The sequence below is a fragment of the Dermochelys coriacea genome, chromosome 10 (genome assembly GCF_009764565.3).
Source record: "Dermochelys coriacea isolate rDerCor1 chromosome 10, rDerCor1.pri.v4, whole genome shotgun sequence".
NCBI lineage: Eukaryota > Metazoa > Chordata > Testudines > Dermochelyidae > Dermochelys > Dermochelys coriacea.
In genome coordinates this window covers 46,775,224-46,796,322 of record NC_050077.1, presented here as the reverse complement: position 1 = coordinate 46,796,322, position 21,099 = coordinate 46,775,224, and the positions used below count along the sequence as shown (strand labels likewise).

The window sequence follows — 21,099 nt, the reverse complement described above, 5'->3', positions numbered from 1 at the left end:
GGACTCAACCTCTGGTGCCCCTCTTAACAATACCTATAACAAAGCACCTGCCTGAGGAGTGAGATCCTGGCCTTGACCGCATGTTAACTGTGGTGCTTAACAATGGCCACTCAGACACTGTCTGTGGGATGCTTCACAGCTGGTCACATGCTGCCAGGACTGATTTATTAAGCACTAGTACCAGCTTGGTGAGGTTGGGCCCTGCCCCACAGACGCATGCTGCCTGATGGAAAACTGGCGAGACAGGGCTTTGAGACCACCCAGGCAGAGCTGGGGGGTAGAGTGGGAGCCCAGAGCTGTGACAGCAGAGGGCTGTGATTGCCGGGCTCCAGCAGAGCAGATTCCCAGCCCGAGCAGAAGCCAGGAGCTCCAGGGTAGGGCATGCAGCGAGGCACCTGTCCTGCCCATGCTATGGGGAGTGGGATGGGTGCAGGCCCAGTGCTAATGGGAGGGCTGGACAAAGAGTGGGTGTCCGCCAGGGAGACGAGACGTGTGGACTCAGAGGGAAGGGGATAGGGTTCTCAGGCAAACCCAAGGAAGCTGGGGCGCCTCCAGCGAAGCCGAGGGCAGGAATCAGTGCGGCTGGTGCTGAGCCTCAATCCTGGCTCATGCCCAATGCCACTGGCACCCTGCGGCAGAGAGGGGTGCCCAGGCACAAGCAGCCTTGGTCCCCATCACTCACTCACATGCCCTGGCACAGCTGAGCTATTGCAATTAAACTGCAGCTAAGATAAGAGTCGGGCAATTAGCGAGCGTGGCTGGGGGAGCCGGGCGCTAATGTGCTGCATGGATTTCCCCATTAGCCAGCCCAAACGAGATCAATCCCCAGCAGGGAGATAAATGTGTGTGTGTGGGGGGGGAAGGGGGCTGGGACTCCCAAACCGAAGGCCCAGAGACAGCCAAGGGCAGTGGCTGCAGGGCAGGGAAGCCCAGGAGGGGGAGCTGTGGAGGTCCTGTCCCTGGGGCAGGAGCACTATGCAGGGAAGAAGGGAACAATAACATGGCAGCCAGCAGGGCCCTAGGGAATCTGCCACCCCCTCACCCCCAGCACCAGGGGCTGAAACTCTGGGGTCCACGATCAGCCAGGCAGAACAGGCAGGAGTTGGTTCCCAGGGAGGCCCAGAGCAGCTGGGCAGCTTCACCGCAGAGACTGACAAAAAGTTTCCTTGCCAGGGCCCAAGTCCAGAATTCCCATGTGAGTGGCACAGGTGCCCATGCCCCACCGCTGGAGGACTCAGAGCCACACCATGAAGCTTGGACACTGAGTCAGGCAGCAGAAGGCAATGAGTGTGCATGTGAGCCCAGGGGCGGGGCAGGGCCGGGAAGGCTGGAACTGCCCCATGCCACACAGAAAGGGGGGCCACAGGGAGCCCCTAGGGATGAGGTTCCTGGAGGATGAGACCCGGGGGGTACTGGCAACATGAGGCCTTTCCAGGCTGCCCCAGCAAGGCTGCCCCTGCCAGGGCAAAGCAGCTGAACCCTATGCTGCCCCTGCCACCCTCACCTGCAAAGGCCTTGGAGATGCGCTCCTTCTTCCACTCCCAGGGCTGATCATACTCCTCGGGTGGGCGCTCATCGTCCTGGGGCAGCCGCGACTCCCGGGGCCGGGCACAGGATGAGCGCTCGCTGTCTGGGGGTAGCCCATTGGGCACCGGCTCATAAGGTGTGTCGTACAGGGGCAGCGGTTGGGCAGGGGCCTCGAGGGAGCCCTTCAGGCGGATCTCTGGCAGGAAGGAGAAGGGAGAACACCATGAGCTCCTTTCCAAATCCTGACTATGTCACTGAACGGCTGAGCCCCCTGCCCCGCATGGCACAGGGCTCCACCACCAGCTGCAGTCACAGCTTGCCAAGCCCCTTCCACGCTGGGCCAAGGTTGCCACCTGCAGTGCCAGGGCTGGGGCTGGAGACAGAGACCCAGACGGCGTGAGAGGCTCTCTGGAGCGTTGGAGACGTTTCGCTAAACAAGACTGAGTCTCAGAACATAACAGTTACCTGTGATGTGCCGGGGTTAGGGCCCCACCTAGCAGTATGCCTGGAACATCCCTGTGCCCTGCATCCCAGCCCCTGATCCCAGGGTTCCAATGCTCCAACCCCGCTTCCCATAATCCCCAGCCTGCAAGGTAAAGAACGCTGCACACACCTTCCAGAGAAGCCAGGAACCGTAGAGAGGAATGACTGGCCCTGGAAGAAGATACAGGGTTTTTTTCCCATAGATTCTAAGGCCAGAAAGGGACCACTGTGATCATCTAGTCTGACCTCCTGTATAGCACAGGCCAGAGACCTGCCCCATCATAGTTCCTAGGGCAGATGCTGTAGAAAAACATCTAGTCTTGACTGAAAAATTGACATTGATGGAGAATCTACCACGACCCTTGGTAAATTGTTCCAATGGTTAATGACTCTGATAAAAATTTACACCTTATTTTCAATCTGAATTCGTCTAGCTTCAACTTCCATCCATTGGATGGTGTTAGACCTTTCGCTGCTAAATAGAAGAGCCCACTATTAAATATTTGATCCCCATGTAGGTACTTATAGACTGTGATCAAGTCACCTCAACCTTCTCTTGGCTAAGCTAATCAGATTGAGCTCCTTCCCTCTATCACTAGAAGGCAGGTTTCCAATCCTGTAATCGTTCTCCCAGCTCTTCTCTAACCCCTCTCCAATTTATCAACATCCTCCTTGAATTGTGGGCACAAGAACTGGACACAGGATCCCAGCAGTGGTCACACCAGTACCAAACACAGAGGCAAAATAATCTCTCTGCTCCTACCTGAGATTTCCATTTCTGCATCCAAGAATGACATTAGTCCTTTTGGCCACAGCATCATGCTGGGAACTCATATTCAGCTGATTATCCACCACACCCTCCAGATCTTTTTCAGTCACTGCTTCCCAGGATAGAGGCTCCATCACATAAATATGACCCACATTCTTTGCTCCCAGATGTATCTATTTACATTTAGTCATATTAAATGCATATTGTTTGCTAGCACCCAATTTACCAAGCAACCCAGATTGCTCTGTATCAGTGACCTGTCCTCTTATTTACCACTCCCCCAATGTGTGTGTCATCTACAGACTTGATCCATGATGATTTTATGTTTTCTTCCAGGTTATTTAAAGATGATAAATAGTGTATGGCCAAGGACCAATCCTTGAGGGACCTACTAGAAACACACCCAACTGATGACGATTTCCCATTTACAGTTTCTTTTTCAGACCTACCAATTGGCCAGCTTTTAATTCATTCAATGTATGCCATATTATTTTATAGCTTTCTAATCCAAAGGTCGTGTGGTGTCAAGTCAAACACCTCACGGCAGTCTAAGCATGTTAACGTCAACACTGGCACCTTCATCAACCAAACTTATGATCTTATATAAAAAAAAAAAGATATCAAGTTAGTATGACAGGGATCTATTTCCCATAAACCCATGTTATATTACCCAGTGAGCAATGCCCAGCCCTTGCCAGTGTCAGTGAATCGGAACCTGGCTCTCCAGGCGGAAGCATGGGACAGCTGTGGTGTCACTCCGTGCAGAATGACACGTTCGTGTCAGAGCGTGCCACCTGTCTGTGGCGCTGGGAACAGGGCCAGGAGCACAGCTCGAGCTCCAGGATCTGCCTGTGGCGCAGGGCAAATGCTAGCTACCAGGGGTTTGAAATACACTTGTGGGCCTTGGTCCTAGTTCTCTCCCTGAGGTCAGAGATGGCACATGCACCCACTATGGGCAGCCACGGGGTGGGCAGGCATAGCCATGCTGAGCAAAGTGCACCTCTGCCTTCCCCTACCCCACGCTAGGCCCAGGAGCAGCTGCGGGTTCAAACAGGGAGGAAATTTTGGACCTGCCAACAATGCAGCAAGGCCCCAGACTGCAGAGCAAAAGTCCCCGTGTAGAGGCTGCCCCCGTCTCCAGGGCATCTGGGGCACAGTGACCCAGGAGCAAACAGTGCCAAGCAGGCCCCCAGCCCAGGCTGCTCAGCACAGGGGCAGAGCTCTGCCAGGGAGGAGGAGGGGGCCTATGTCCCCAGCACGCTTGCAGTTGCCAGAGCAACTTCACCCCAGTGGAACCAGGAGTGCGTCTGGGCTGCAGGAGACAGGCTGGGTAGGGGCAGCAGGTGAGAAAAGGCCTGTGTGTACAGGTGAGAGGGACCCAATGAACACGGAGCAGCTGTCTCCATTGCCAGCCAGGCAGCGTCCCGAATGCAGCTCCCTCCCCCGGTTCCCTACCCGAGCACTGCGGACAAAGGCAACAGTCGAGTTTGCCCCACGTCACCAGGCAGCGCTGACTGACCATGTTAGCCAAAGCATCCCCAATAAAAATCGCTGACAAAGTTGCCCTGATTTATTAAGTTAGTAGTAATTTGTCTTATGAATTAAAGGAGTAAATGAGATAGATTTGTTTCAAAATCATGATGCGCTGTTACAGGGTTGCTTGTTAGACAAGTATTCAACCGTCTCTGTGCTGTTTCCTCTAATTGCTTAGTAGATGGAGGTATCGTTCTTTGTATGAGTGAGGTATGCAAGGGTGTGAGTAAATAAGAGAGGCCAGCTGAGCAGATGGGTCTAATCGCAAAAAGAAGGGAGTGAGAAAATAATATGCCAGGCCCGGTGTATTGCCTTATTCCCTTTTTAAAAAGATTCGGTACACTTCCTATAAGCATAACAACCAGGGCTGCCCATGGAATGGGGTTCCCTCATTGCCCCATTACCATCCTGGTACATCGCAATGCAGCGTATCAGTCCATGGGGCCCTGTGATGAGGTGGTGAATGTTCTTAATGTTTTCTCTGAAGCCTGTGTGTGCCTCAGTTTCCCCTATGTATTACTCAAGTATATGTGGTGGGATAAGGGTGTGTGATCCTTGCAGAGACCCCGAGAGAGCAGATCTGACTGCTGACTGGGTGCCTGGGCACAGAGAATGACCAACGCTCTGTATCCCGGCAACTGATAGCCGGGCCCCCTCCTCTGCAAGGAGCCAGCGGAAGGTGTTGGAGAACAAAAAGACCAGGTGACCTGGTTGCCCTGGAAAGAGACAAAGGATGAAGGTGGGGCAACAGGGCATGACTGAGGCTGGACTGGTGGAAACTGGTCAGTCTGATTTCTGTGCTAAAAAGATCTGTTCTCCTCTGTGTTCCCATCAACTCATAAACCTTCTGTTTTACAACACTGGCTGAGAGTTACTGCTGACTATGACACTGGGAACACCTGGTCCAAAAGGATCCTGGGCAGCTCTGGTCAGCATCTCCAACTGGGCTGTTAAAAGTCCGTTTGGTGCTGCTATGGTGCTAAGGCAGGCCAGTTCCTACCTCCGGCTTCGGCTGTGTTGTGCCCCGGGAGGGTCCAGCAGGTCCGGCTCATAGGAGTGGGAGCCACGAGGCTGTCCCTGCCCAGAGCACCGGCTCCGCACTCCCATTGGCCAGTTCCCGGAGTAGAGAAAGCAGTGAAGCAGTGAATAATCCCAGAAGATGGCAAAGAGGGCCAAAGACCAGAGGAAAAGGATCATGGGACCAGACAGGCATGAGCGACAGATGGACGGGGGACCAAGGTGGAGGGCCAGGCAGGGGCGAACAGGGACATGCCAGAAAGGACACTAGAAGTGATCCAGACAGACCCGTTCGCTGGAGGACATGGGGCTCTCTAATCTGGCCCCAGCCCCCAAAACAAGCCAGGTGCTACAAAGCACAGTGGGTACCAGGTGCCCCTGGTCACTCCCACAACCACACAGGGCAGACAGTGCCCCCCATCCAACGCCGCAAGGACAACTACAACCCAAACACCCCCATGTTGTGGCATGTTGCTGCTCTGAAGGCGGCACACTCCCAGCCAGTGGCTGAACAGAGCTGGCTGGGAGGGCAGGAGAGAGCAAATTCTCTTCTTCCTTTTTGCAAGAGCATCGGTCATGCCAACGGTGCAGGAGGCATCATGGGAGCACCAGGAGAGCGCTGGTTCTCTGCACAGCCTGGATCTGACTCAGTGAAATAGTCGACTACGCTGCTCTTCCAGCCTGCGTCCGCTTGGTTCCCATTCGAGAGGCGCCCGCTCCGCCTGAACCTCAAAGGCGATCTGTGCAAACAAGACCGCTCGAGGAACCCTAGTCATTGCCTGTGCTAGCACACGGTCCCATTTCCTGAAAAGCTAGGGACGATGCTTTGGAAACAGAGAACGCGAACAGACGGCGCTTCCCTGGAGGAACATATGCTGGGGCGCTTGCCAAGAAGAGAATTCCCCCTCCAGGTCCCATCCTTGCACCCCCACTGCATCTCGCCAGCTCTAGCACAAAACAATTTCCCCTCCCAGGAGCAGTTCAACTGTTCCCAATCTGTGGGGGGCCAGGAAGCCACCTGACTGCAGTGCAGCGAGGAGGGCTGGAATACACACTGGTGTGCATGCGATGAGCACTGTCCATAAGGGGTCTCATACCCACTGGCCTCTCCTGAACCCTGCTCTCAAACTATGAGCCTCCCTGACCCTTGTTTCTGAGGGTCTGGTGGCCCCTCTTCTGGCTGTTCAGAAGGAGCAGGAAGGTCCATCCACCTCCAACCCCAGCCAGCAGTGGCCCGTGACTGTGGGACTCGGGGTCAAACTGCCATCATTCCTCCTGCTGCACCTCGTCCGTCAGTCTCTGTTGAGCACCCGTCCCTCGCTAGTCCGAAGGGGATGCTGCCACTGCCAGCGGGGCAGCATTGGGTGGGACACACCCAGCGCCAGTCACACAAGGCAGATCTCTCGGAGCTCTCCAGCTGTGACAAGACACCTTCACCTGCCATCCAGACACCTCTCCCTCACCAGCAATTCTGCAGGTCCCTTCACAGTGCCTTCTCCTGGCCACATGAGGGGCCCTAACCCGTGGAAGCGACCACAGCTGGAACCAAGACACTATTAACGTCCATAGGAACGTCCGTTGCCCTTTTTCATAGCATGAAGTGGGTGAGTTTCTGAGCTCCTAGCATCGGGGGCCAAATGCATGTTAATGACCCTGCCCAGACAACCAGCCACACCTGGCAGGACATGGAGCAACACCCCTTTCTGTAAATTAACTCCAAAGCCTGGAGGGGGAGAAAATAACAGGCATCTGGGTCCCAGCAATGGCCCCATGTGACACTTGTCAGGGTTACTTCAGATCTGAGGTGAACTGCTACCATCTGCTCACAGCAGGAGGGAGCCCATCTGTGCCCCCCACAAGGAAACTCTCCCCAGCCATTGGCTGCGGGCAACACAGGCACTTCACTCCAGGCTCTGCAAACCCTCCCTCTTTCCATCTGCAGGCTCGCAATGTACACCTGCTCCCACTCTGTTGCACTCGCATGGCCAGTCCCCCTTCTTCTGGGTGCCCGCAAGGTACACCGACCCGCTGTCTCCGCAGAAGCAGTGCACCCCACTTCACCAACTTCAGCTCAGTTCAACGTCTCCTCAGCAGAAGGCACTCAGACATGTCTCTAGTGACATTTGCTTAAGAGAGCTCCCAGTGCAGATTCAAAATAAAGGCGAGGAAAAGATCTGGACAAATCAAGAAAAGAAAAACGTAAGACACAAACTAGTGCCTCCTCTTATTAACAAGTTCCTTTCCTGTATACTCCGGGATTTCTCACACCAACCGGTTCTAAACAGCACTTGTCCGGCGAGGAGGCTGGGAGCCACCGTTCCTGAGATGGCCCTCGCTGCCAGAGTCACCTCAATGGATACCGCCTTGTGCTCTTTGTCTCCTCTGACACAGTGACAGACCATTGTCCTTCAACCCGGGGTCGACTGGGGAGATATTCTACGTTACGTACCTCTAAAATTGTTGTAGCTTTCGGCAGAGACCCCACCCAGCCCCTTCAGTCACACACTGAAAACACGGCTAGATCCAGGGGTAATATACCCACTTGGGCAGGTCTGTGTCACTCCCCTACACACTTTGGGAACCCCAAGAGCTCTCAGCTGCCACCCTCCTGTGCATTGCTTGGGCAGCAGTTCACACTCCCCGCCAGCAGCCCCAATACCTGTTTTACCAACATCAAAGCAGTTGGCTACTGACCAGGAGCAACTGGGAGCTGGGGCTTCATCATGGTAACAGCCATGTGCAGCCCCTCACAGAGGAGGACCCTTGTGTTGATGCCTGGAGCTGCAGTTCCAAGGCGGGGTGGGGTGGGGTGGGGCAAGGCGCACCACACAACACAGCACAGCTGTGCAGGGCAGTGGTCTTCTGCAGCCCCTGCTGCTCATCCCAGCTCTGCCCCATGAGCCTCCCCCACCCGCCCCTGCTGCTCATCCCAACTCTGCCCCATGAGCCTGCCAAGCCCACCCCTGCTTGTCGCCCAGTCCAAGAAACATTGCTCCACCAACTGCAGCTGGTCTAGGAATACACCAAGGAGCATCTGCCTGGGTGCATATGTCTCCCCTGGGGGTAGCTGCCAGGGATGGCACCATCATGGTGATTGACAATCTCACCCAACGCCACCCAGCTGCAGATTGGCAGGGGTCAGCATCCCAGTGCCTAGCAGACTCCTGTGTGCTGCTTGCAGCTGTTTGAACATGGCCTGGGCTGCTGGGAACCAGATGAATGATAGGATGCAGCAGGAGGAACAATGGGAGTTTGTCTCAGAATCCCACACAGCGCCGGCAGGCACCCCCGAATGTATGAAAACCACCCAGAACGCACAGCCTGGAAGCAGCCTCCTGCCCCCCACTCCGAGTGCCCTGTGCCCGTACCAAACCAGCACCGCACTGCATGGACACAGCAGTCCCTGTGCAGAGTAGCTGAGCAGGGCATGCCTGGCAGCATGGGCTCTGCCCATCGGACTAGCTATAGCCGTGATAGGAAAGCCGTGCGCCAGACCAGAGCAGCCCCCTCTGCGCGGCCAGGCCTACAGTTCATGCAGTGAGGGCCAAAGTCTGTGCAATGCCAAGGACTCTTCTTCCCTGCAGCCCAGCACAGGCCCTTGTCCCAGGCTGTGTGAAGAGAGGTCAGTGGGGACAGCCTGCAGCCAGCGAAGCTCAGCAGCACTGATCCAGTGGTACACAACACTGCCCTTACCAGCCATCATCTTCTGGGCCTCATAGGGCTCCATGTACCCATCGTTTTCTGCCACTTTCTCCTGCCCCGGCTGGCCACTGGCTGCTTGCTTGGCATCGAAGGGATCCGCATAGTCCTCGAGGACAATCACCTGCCAACAGGGAGAAGACAAGAAGGGTTAGAGACCAGGACCCCGCAACAGCCTGCCCCATTCTGCCTAGCATGGACACTCCCCAAGGAGAGGCCAGGTGGGGTTTACCTTCAGGCTGGATAAACTCTCTACGCCTGCATAGGTCACAGAATATGCTCATGGGCCATTAGTCAGCAAGCTGCTGAAATGTCCGAGTCAGTTCCTGGCAGCTGCCCTCTCTTGCTCCATTCCAGCTGCCTGGCATTTCTCTGTTGAAGATCGCAACCTGCCCCTGCCTCTCAAGCCCACAGGATCTCCCGCCCGCCATGGGAACCGAGCAGGATGGGACAGTATGTGCAGTGTAGGATGAGAGATGCTGCCAGCAGTGGTTCATACCAGCCCTGCTGACGGTATATTGGATCAGGCAGCTAGCTGCCAGGGAGGGTCCCTGGGGAGGGAGAGGGACAGGGACAGGGGCTGGCCTCTAAATGGTCAGTGTCCAGCAGAGCAAACCCCTTCCTGCAGTATCTCAGTGCCCACAGGGAGATGGGGACAGAGGAAAAGCCTTGGAACATCCTGTCTCCTGCACATTAACGTGTTTGTCTCTCTCCATCCCTGCAAATCCAGGGAGCTTCTACCCAAGGGCTTGGGTCGCTCCCACTGGCTCTGTGCTAGTGATGTGGGGAGCCCTGCTGGAAAGAGGCCCTGGCTCACATCACTAGCCACGATCCTGGGCAGGGAAGTCACTGGCCAAATGCCCAGAGTGTCCCTAAGCCCTGCTTGGAGCAGACTGAACCTCTGCCCAGCATGGAGTGAGCTGGTGAATGAAAGGCGGTAGGGGGCCTGGGCAGGGCTGCATGGCCTGGAGAACGGCCAGGAAAGTGCTCAGCACATCAGTGAGCTAACGGGTCACGGATCAGGAACTGTTGAGTGCACAGACACATTTGTGGGCAGAATACTCCTATCACCCACTGATCTGGGCAAATGGGGCGGTCCCACCTGTCTCTGGCTCTGGGCCAGGAGCCACGCTGGCTCCATGAACCAAGCGGTAGGGCAGATCAGAACACCTTGCAGCCAGACTGCATTCCCAGATGCCAGCCAGAGGCCCTAGCCATGGGAACCATCCAGTCTTTGTCCCCCAGCAATCGGACTTGGGAGTCCAAACAGATTAAGGTGCTTTTATTAATCAGATGCTCACTAATGATACAACTGTCAATCACACAGCACCAGCACTGGGCTTTCCCGAGCACACTCACTACAGCGCTTACCTGCCTGGGGGTGCGCAAGGCTGGGTTACTGACTGACCTACCATGGGGGGCTGAAGCACCAGGAGCTAGGCAAGTTGCTTCCCAGGGACTACCCAGAGTTATTATGTGCAAGTTTGGAAAGATACGTGTGCACATACACCTTGCTGCTGCCCCACAACTGACACAACTCACACTCCTCTTGCACACCTTGGGGGACAGGCAGCCCCACATCAAGAATACTGCAAACGCCAGTTAGGAGAGGTGGCAGGTCAACAGTGTTCTCACTGGGTATTTCCTTGTGCTCCCTCCAGACCAGCTTTGAATATCCCAGCATTTGCACCATTTTGGGACAAGTAGGTATGAATAGGCCTCATGACAAAGGCAGCAGAGCCCATGAATGTGTTTTTATTTGCGTCCCTGGGCAGCAAGAAGGTGGGAGATGTGGGAGCTCCCAGACCCAGAGTTCTGGATAACACAGACCAGAGAGCCCACAAGGGGAGGGTATTCACAAAGACAGGCCGAGAGTTTTATCAGCAACAGAAGAGATGGCGAGACACCCAGGAGCCAAATTACAGGGACAGAGCCAAAGAACCAGACAGACAGAGCCTGGCCAAAGAGCACTCCCAGCAGCACCTGAAGAGCAAAAACAGCCAAGAGATAGGGTAATTACAAGGGGGTTAACTGGGACTAATGAGATGGATCTGAAGCTGGGAACCTTTAGACTAATTAGCAAGGGGCGCTCTGTGCCAGGAGGCTGCTCTAGGCAAGTAATGGAAGCCCCACGGCTTGGGATTCTTAAACTCAGACAAGCCAGTGTGCTGTGAGGCTGGATTCTGCCCTGGGCTCTGGCCAGCTCAGGCATCACCTGCTACTCAGAGCAGGCACCACCGCACTAGCCCCTCAGACAGCTGTGGAACATGGCCAATGCTGCTTGTTGCCTGCACAACAAAACCAACAGCTACCAAGCCCAGGCCGAGCTGAGGGTGTGGGGGCCACAAGCCACGCTCCTGGACACAGAGGCAGGGGAGATGCTTAGTGTGAGGAAGGGGACAGGAGCCTGAGCCCCAGCATTATTCCTGGAAGGGGCTGAAAGCCCTGGCTGTCCCCTCCACTCTCCTACGGGCGAGGCTCTTGCAGAGCTCCGCTGAACACTGTGCCTGAAGGGAGGGCCGCTGCACAGCGCAGACAGAGGAATCCGTGCCTTGGCACATGCAGCCTGGGTTGGGGCAGGGGAACCCTGAGCTGAACGAGGAGCTGCAGACATGCAGTTCTGCTCCAGACACTGCAGGCTGCAGACACCCCCGCATCTCCCTCTCCTCAGAGGCTGGCAGAACCCGCTGCCCAGCGCACACAAGACAGGATCCCCCCTGCCAAGGTCTGTCTGCAAACTGCTGCATGGAGCAACAGGCCCACTGGGAACTCCCCCGCCACAGAGGCCTTTGCCAAGAGACAGAACTGGGGGGACCTACAGGGTGGAGGGCAGGGCCCAGGCCCTGTGCCCTAAGGACCACAGGGGCAGGCACAGCCAAGAAGCGAGTTGGAGCAGCCCTGGATGGGAAGGCCCATTCGTCCGCTTAGCCCCTGCACATGGGGCCTGAGCAGCAGCCAGACCCTCTTGGGCTATAGCTTCAGTGGGTGTGGCTGAGCCCAGAACAGAATCCGATATCTGTGGCGCATCCAGACTGGCACTGACAATGATGTTAGGCAACTCAGCTACACCCCTCCGCCAAACTCTAGCCTAGCCAGGCTGAAGTCAAGCCCTGACAATGAACTGGGCTGGGCTGTGGAATCACCACCACCACCACCCCGCCGCCTAGGAAAGGGTTGAAGCCCCCACCCATGTCCCCAGCACAGGAGACCTGCAGTGACACACTGTAAGGACCAGGCCTGCCCAGGACCCAGGGAAGGTGTGCGAGGTGGGAGCTGATGGGTCTATTCCAACTCTGGTTCTTCAGTCTGTATCCACCCTGGGCTGGCAGTGCCAGCCAGTGCCCCCAGACTTAGCGTGCAGTCCCCCCTCCTCAGATACCTGACACTGGGATCTCCCATCATCCCAGGCAGAGGCTGGCTACAGGGGTCACACCAGTCCACACATGATGCTACATTGGCTCGCTCCAGGGCTGAGCACAGGCCAGGGCTCTGTGCTCAGAGTCCCGTTTCCTGCAGAGCCCTCCTTCAGTCAGAAGCCCACGCTCAGCACTGTCAGGACCATGGCCCCTTTTGTCCTATAAGCGGATGCCTCTGAAGAGCCCAACAAAAAGTGACCAGTCCCAGGGCCAAAGGGCCACACAATCCTGAGCGCAGATGGCCCCAACATCAGTCTGAAACCCCACTCTGACCCAAACCTGCCTCATCTTCCCACACCATGAATACGACTCGTCCTCCCTCTCTAGATGCTCAAACCCCATTGCCTCCCACCTCAGGGACTGTGCCCCCATCCTCCCAGATTCCCTGACTCCTCCATTGTCCCCTGCGAGCTGTGCAGAGCAGTATCTGACCTGCCTTGCCACCTCCACTGGTCCCCCGAGCATGATGAGCTTCATTTCCACTTCTCATCTTCATCTCCAGGTGCAGCACACACTGGATCTCCTACAGTATCACCACTGCAGTGTCACCCCAGCCCCACAGCGCTCACTGGATCTCCTCCAGTATCAGCTCTGTGCTGTCATCCCAGACCCACAGTGCTCACTGGATCTCCAGCAGTATCAGCACTGTGTAGTCACCCCTGCCCCTTGTGCGCAGTGTCATATTTGTTCCAGCATTTCGCCTTCAGACAGTTCTCTCCCTAGAGACCAATGCTGCATTCAGAGGATGCATGTGGATGAGGCCCCTGGATGCTACAGCGCCATCCCACAGTCACTTACTGCATGACACTGAGTCACGTGCATTCATTATAATCTGTTTAAAACAAACCCTTTCCCTCCTTCCTGTCCTGTGAACCAAGCAACAATAGCCAGAGCCTAGGAACACAGCAGGAAAGTGAGCAGGGCCCCGCAGATGGGAATACCTCCCATGCTGTCCATTCTGAGCTCCTACCCTACTCACAAAGGGCCCCCTGCTCACCATGGGATTCACCCACCCCAGAGCACATGGGGACATTCGCATTAGTGCGGGAAATGAGTTTTCTGACAGTGCAGGAATATGTACATGCAAACATGTTCTATCAGTGATGTGGCAAAACACAACAAAAAGAAGACTGACAATTAACTATTATTATTATTATAAACATTATCTTACATTTCTTTAGTGTTTTCCCTGCCAGACGATCCTAAAGCCCTTTACAGAGAACAGTCGGGAATCGTTCTACTCACAGCCATCATTGCTGCAATGCAGCCATGCCTGGGGCGGAGCACAGCCGCTCTTTAGCGGCACACAACACCTCTGAATAATTGGCCACACGTACATCATAATGGAAGCTTGTGGCTCAGCCGCATGGCCACAAGTGGTCGAATGGAACTGCAGCAGCGACAGGCTCTGGATCTAGAGCATCTGTGACTCACTCTGTCTCTATCCAGAGAAGCAAACATTGGCAGGAAGAGCCCCCATTGTTTGTTGGTGGACTGAGGCGGCGATTTCACTTCAGAACTCTTGGGTGAATACCATCTGGTCCTGGTGACTTATCACTGTTTAATTTACCAATTTGTTCCAAAACCTCCTCTAATGACACCTCAATCTGGGACAGATTTGTCACCTAAAAAGAATGGCTCAGGTGTAGGAATCTCCCTCATATCCTCTGCAGTAAAGATCAATACGAAGAATCCATTTAGCTTCCCTGCAATGGCCTTGGGTTTCTTTAGCATCTCGATTGTCCAGTGTCCCCAATGATTGTTTAGCAGGCTTTCTGCTTCTGATGTACTTAAAAAATTTTGCTTAGTTTTTGTCTTTTGCTAGTTGCTCTTCAAATTCTTTTTTGACCTGCCTAATTATACTTGCCAGTTTATGTTACTTTCTATTTTCCTCAGTAGGATTTGACTTCCATGTGACAGGTTATGCCCCTTAGGAAGCCATCTGATGTGCTGAGATAGCACTGAGTCTACCTGTTCTTCCAGCATGGACCCCCTTTAACCTGTCTTGATGAGCCAGGCTATTAAAGCTTCCTCTAACACACACACACACACACACACACACACAAGCTGCAGATCAGCTCTGGGAAGATTCAGCTTAAGGGACTTACTTCAGCAGTCAGATGTCCACCTCCCTTGGAGTGCAGACCCAAAGGTATATTATGAAATCCGCCTCCTCCCTCAATGTGAAGGAAGGTATGCACAATTTTTCCCCTTCTCCCCCTCCCCGAGTTAGAAATTACAGAAACTGGGTTATATTATAAACAAAACAAATTTTATTAACTATAAAAGGCAGATGTTAAGTGGTAAAAGGGGTAGAAAACAGAACAAGGCAGATTACTAAGAAAATGAAACCAAACCCACAAACTAAGCTAGTTTCACTAAAGAAATTGGTTACAAATAGTATTTCTCACCCTAGATATTGTTGCAGGCAGATTACAGAAGGTCCTGAAAGGCAGCTGCACTGGTCTCCCTCTTGAGACCTCAGATATTATTAGTCACAAGCTAGATGCCCTTCCAGCTTGGGTTCAACCCTTCACCCCTCAGTTCAGTTTTTGCTTCCAGGTCTTTTTGAGTGTCTTTTTGGATGGGGAGGCAGAGAAGAACCACGATGATGTCACTCCCCTGCCTTATATAGCTCTTGTGTAAGGTGGGAACTCCTTGTCTTCTAGTGGAAAACCACTAGCATTCCAAAAGGGAAGGAGGGATATCCAGTACCAGGTGACTCGGACTCTGGTCTCTGAATGGCCGTGGCAGCCATTGCTCGTAGACTGTCTCCAGCGTCCACAGGAAGACTAAGCTCTTTCACAGTCCATTGTCTCTGCTAATGGCCCATTAGCCCAGTCTGGCTTTTCCATTGTTGTACCTGAAGGGCTGGTTGGGGCTGACACCCAAAGTAACACATTTGAAATACTGATACATAGTTAATATTCCTAACTTCAGATACAGAAATGATACAGGCTGGATAATCGGATAATTGGATAATCACATTCAGTAAATCATAACTTTTCCAATGATACCTTACATGAGCCATCTTGCATGAAGTATATCTCAGTTATGTCATTCATATCATAAGCATATTTTCATAAGGAATGTCACATTCCAATTTGTAAAGCATGGCTTTTTGCCTCTAACCATCTCTTTCATGCTGTTATTTAGCCATGGTGGCATTTTTTCGGTCCTCTTACTGTTTTTTCTTTTATTTGAGGTAAACATTTAATTTGAGCCTCTATTATGGGGTTTTTAAAATGTTTCCATGCAGCTTGCAGGCATTTCACTCTTGTGACTATTCCTTTTAATTTCCATTTAACTAGCCATTTGTGGTGGGCTTCGTTGGTATTTCCACTTGCCCAAGGATGTTAAATTTAATTACATTATGGTTGCTATTACCTAGTAGTTCGGCTATATTCACTTCTCTGCCATGACAACTTGGACCAAGATCCAGTTTGTCTCAAGCTTTTTGGCATGAAAATCCTCTGCATACCACCTCCAAACAGATGGACAGACAGAGAGAGAAACCAGCACTAGAGCAATACCAAACGTGCTTTATCAACTGCCATCAAGATAACTGGTTCTCCCTCCTGCTTTGTGCCGAGTTCTCATACAACAATGCCGACAAGGCCTCCAGGGGGCAGAAGAGTCGTCATCTTCTTTTTATTTTATTTTTCAAATTACAGATTCCACTATGGCTTCCGCCCGGCCTTGCCAGAAGCCTCCCCGAACCTAGCAGCCACCAACTGGATCCAATGAATTCATCATATTCAGGCGCTTAAGGATCACCTCGAAGATGCGAAAAAGGATTACAGAAGTAGGTGAACCGTCAACACCGGGATGGCCCTTACAGTGGGCTGTTTGCAACCAAACACTGGCCTACAAACAGGCCGTCATGCAAACTAGACCACCTGTTCCTCACACCATTCTGGATTTGTCAACAAAGCAACACTGTCACCTTCAAACTGCAGCTCCTTCAGTTCCTCAAGCTACATCCTGCTTTTCATGCATCTCTTCTGAAGCCTTACATGGAAGATTCCTTTCCCAGCTGGTTCCATCAGCCACCCCTGCCATACTATGTCCAAGGGCATAAGGAACATAGTCCATGCTATGCTTGATTCTAAACTGCAGAGAGGGAGATTACTACCTCATCCCTTGGGAGGGATGAAGAGCGAAGAATGCTCCTGGAAACCTGCTGCCCATGTCCATGCACTGGACCTGGTGAAAAGGTTTTATCAAGACCATCTGGCCAAACCAGGCCTGGGGCCAACCCAGAGGAATGGCACCCCTGAAGGGAGTGAGTAAAGCAAGGATCTGTGGGACTAGAATCCGGGTCTCCTGAACCTGGCATAGCTGATGTTCCCACATCACCACGAGGAAGCCATGAAGAGCCACATCCAAGGAGTGCTGTGATATTAGGCGCAGAAGGAAGTACTGCCCAAAGAATCCAGAGGGACAGCACCCTGCGGCATTCCGATTGGCCCATGCTCACTATTTAACAAGGGGGGGAGCAGGAAGTTGTTTGGGCATCCATGCAGACTTCTAGTCTGCAGCAATGCCAGACCTCACCTCGCTTTCAGATATCCAGCTCCAACCCTGGCCTGACTCTGAACCTGACTCTTGCCTATTGATCCTGGCTCTAGCAATTACCTGCTTGCTTACTGCCACCTGGTGATGGCCTTCAACTTGTGGACATCAACCCAGCCGTGCCTACTAGGCCAGACTGCCTACGCCCCAGTCCCTTACACTAGCAAAGCCAGGGAGTGGGGCGTGAGCAGGCATCCAGTGGAGGGATGCTTTGCGTCAGCATCAGGGCCACCGCACTTGGGAGCAACAGCAGGGACAGCATGAGAGTAAAGGGGGTTGCAGGCACATGGCAGGGCAGGTGCCTGTTGCCTTCAACACTAGTGGAGGGGCAAGCCAAAGGCAGAGCAATCCTCACACCCACCACTGCAGGGTGGCTCCTGACTAGGCCCACAGGGCTCTATTTGCCCTGGGCAGTGCCTGCACAAGCCAGGCTGTGAACCCCAGTTGCACCAAGGGTCCCTGAGGCAGGGGCACCACAGCAGCTGCTCCACCAGGGAGCCTGAAGCTAGGCTGAGCAGGCAGGGCCAGGCCAGGAGGAAGGGGGCAGGCTGAATGCTTGAGGAGCTGAGGCTGATCTCAAAGCTGCCCCCCTGCCTCAAGGCAAACACCCTGCCTGGCACAGGCCACCCGGGTGCCAGGAAGTGGAAGTGACTGACCCCCAGGCCCAGCAGCATTCCAAGATCCTGACTGGAAACAAAGCAGTAGGGGTGCAACTTACCATGGAGCCTCACCCAGCCTCTTCCCCCAGGGAGGGAGCTGGACTGTCCAGGTGGAGCTACCTAGCAGTCCTCAGAGCAAACCTGCCACAAGCCCAAGGGGAAGGGGTTCCACCTGCCCAGGGAGCCACCCCATGTTCAGACACCAGCACTTCCCAGCCCCCTTTGTGCCTGGCCCATCACTCACTCCCCCAGTGACAGAGACAAGCAGACAGCTACCAAGGCCAGTCAGTCAGTTCTGGGGCTGAGAGCAACTTTGCTGGGAGGAGAGGAGAAGGGGACATCTCCAGCGGCCTGCACCTCCTGGCCCTGGGCACACAGGGCCCTCTGCAGGGGGAATAAAAATCAATGATTTTTTTTTTAAAAAAATTAAATCAATCAGAATTTTTTATTTTGTATTTTAAATGCTAATCATTTTTTCTTTTTTAAAATAAACCTGTTTAAAATGAAATCAGAATTTAATACAAAATATGGCTTGGCCTGAACTTCTTATAACCTCTTAAAACATGTAATTAAAAAAACAAAACAAAAAAAAACGAATCCATGAGCCTCTATGAAAACACTGAGTTGAAAGCTGCTTTTCTATATAAAGAAAGAATTGGGGGGAACATCTCACTTTTGAGGTAAAGCTTCATAAACAGGGCGCATAGGTCAGCCTACATAACTTTGCAGCCTGTCTCATTTTCAACAGACTTTGGTGAGACTAGGAATTTAAACTCCAGTCACTTTCACTCTGGCATATTTGAACATTTTCCTAGGCTGACCTCAATTAATCAGTTTAATTCACTGACTACAGTTAACCCCTCTGTTTCATAAATCATTTAGTTGTAAATGTGAAACATGTTTTGATAAGAGAAGTCCATGTATTCAAAACACTGAAGGTTGTTTTACTTAAAAATACATTTTATATGCTGTGTTGTGTGTTTAATTAAATTCCAGTTACCATGTTAACGCAGCTAGATGTGATATCATGAGCAAAAAGTTCATTATCTAGTAAATAAGCAATATACCATTTACCATTTCCTAACCTACTAAAAATAACTAAAAAAGTTAATAAGAATGAAAATATGAAGCTATATAATTGCTTAAATAAATTATATAGTTATAGCGTACTCTCCTAGGTAATAAAAAGCTGTACCAAATCTAGCGTAAAGGCTCTATTTCTCTGTAAGTCAACACATTTGGATAGTTATAGCAACCAATGAGCATGCACCGTTCTTTAGAAAATAACTTTATACAAGTAACTGATGCACAAATGGAAACGATGATTTAAATCTATCCAGCCTGGCCCTCTGCCAGCAAGCTGAGCTAGCTCTCCAAGAACAGCCAGCCTCTGGCTTGCATCAGGAGGCAGGAAATTTGCTATCATTGTTCTCTGGCAGCTCAAAGCCATCCTAGGAACAAGCAGCGTACGGCGCTTCCTAGCACAGCGCCTGCCCAACCACGCTCTATTTACAGCCATTTCCTAAATGCTGGGCTCCCAGCTGGCTAACCAGCACAGAGCTGAGCACAGCCCACAGAGCTGAGCAGCACACAGCTCAAAGCAACATGGGGAGGAAACCCATGGCTCAGCTTGCCACTAAGACGACACCGGGTTTACCACAGCTGCTGGGTCCTGGGACCATAGCCACAGACTCGCCACAATCAGAGCTGGAGCAGGGCCCACTGTTAGCTTATGGGGGCAGGGCAGGAATGGGCCATAGCGCGCATTCCCCAGCCAAGCTAGAAATTGCTAGAGTCAAGCAGCTTCCAGCCACTGCACAGGAAGCATCATGGGTACTCAGCAGTGCCTAGAACCTAGGGCCGAAGGAACTGTGTCCAGACAGAGGAGCCTGCATGTCCCTGCCTCTGCTCCACGGACAAGGGGTGGCCCAAGACGGTACTGGTTCTTTCGCAGTCGGCAGGACAAAGCCCGGTGCTGGTCAGACCTTGACCCCTAGAGGCCAAAGCCCAAGTCACTAGCACAATGAGGTGGGGAGACCCGCCAGCCACACAGGATGTGTGAGCACAGATCCTTAAAGAACATGCAGGGGCTGATCCACCCTCTCACCATTAGAGGCCAGTGAGACAAGCATGAGGGCAGGTTACCCCACATCTGGTGCACTTCCTCTGCAGCTGCTGGCACAGGCCACTGAGCTAGATGGACCTCGGGTCGGATCCAGTCTGGCAATTCCTGTAGTCCTAGAAACAGGGCTGAGTATCAGGGGTGGGGAGTTATATCTTATAAACATGCATCCCGTTCAAATCAGATGTGCAAATACACAGAGACCCAGACACAATCCCCCTCCCTCTGTTACACACACACACACACACACACACACACACACACGAGATGTCTAACCGTGCTTTATTCATGCACCCCGATTGCAGTGTGCATACATTCATGCACACGCTCTAACAGGCAGGCATACGTGTGGACATGAACAGACATACAGACATGTGCACGCCACATAGGTGGGCATGGACAAACACAGACACACCCAGAAGCAAGCATTTACACAAACCCACACTCTGCCTGTACTCCTAGAAAGTGAATCTTCCCTGATCAGCCTTCCAGAGGAAGCGCAGGGCTGGGGTTTCCCAGTGCCCTGGGGGCTCTGAAGCACAAGCATTGCATTTGCTTTGTGGGAGATGCTCAGGCTGTCTGGCTCACCCAGGCCACAGCAGCACCTCAGAGCTCTTTAGGGTGGCAGTAAAGTTACAGCCAATAAGGCAGCTTCCTAGCAGGGAGAGGAACCACATCTGTTTTCTTGAAAGTTCAAAGCCTTTCCTTTCACCACGAGCTGGGTCACCATGAGCTGGGCTGCGTGAAAACCAGGAAGGCAGGCCAGGGGCTTAGCTGTGAGCAGGTGGGGGAGGGGAGGCTGTGTCTAGGCAGGCAGGCTCCAGGCCCACCTAAAAGCAATAAGGTTCAGAACCCCCATCCCCTCAGGGATGTCCTGAACAGCTGTTCTGAACAGGCCCACCAGCCTCAAACCCATCATGAGCATCGAGTGTCACTGGCAAATGCAAACCACAGCACAGACTCGGAGGTACACAGATTCAAAGGCCAGAATTACTCTCCCTGTTAAAAATTTACACCTTATTTCCAGTCCAAATTAGTCTAATTTCAACTTCCAGCCATTGGATGGTGTTAGACCTTTCCCTACTAGACTGAAGGGCCCACTAGTAAATATTTGTACCCCTTGGAGGTATTTATAGACTGATCAAGTCACCCCTTAACCTTCTCTTTGTTAAGCTAAATAGATTGCGCTGCTGGAGTCTATCACTAGAAGGCAGGTTTTCTAATCCACTAATCATAGTCATGGCTCTTCTCCGAACCTCTCTCCAATTTATCAACATCCTTCTTGAATTGTGGGCACCA

The 21,099-nt window shown here is 52.8% G+C and overlaps 1 protein-coding gene across 4 annotated transcripts in view; it reads right to left on the bottom strand.

Annotated features, from left to right (window-relative positions):
- The window catches only part of SHF (Src homology 2 domain containing F), a 68,692-nt gene that overhangs the window by 31,223 nt on the left and 16,370 nt on the right, over positions 1–21,099 (bottom strand). For all 4 annotated transcript variants that reach the window (XM_043494266.1, XM_038418055.2, XM_038418056.2 and 1 more), the window contains exons 2-3: positions 9,023–9,152; positions 1,505–1,723 (exon numbers count right to left, since the gene is read on the bottom strand). In XM_043494266.1, the coding sequence (XP_043350201.1) occupies positions 1,505–1,723; positions 9,023–9,056 (253 nt within the window). In that variant the 5' untranslated portion in view covers positions 9,057–9,152. The remainder of the gene's footprint in view (positions 1–1,504; positions 1,724–9,022; positions 9,153–21,099) is intronic.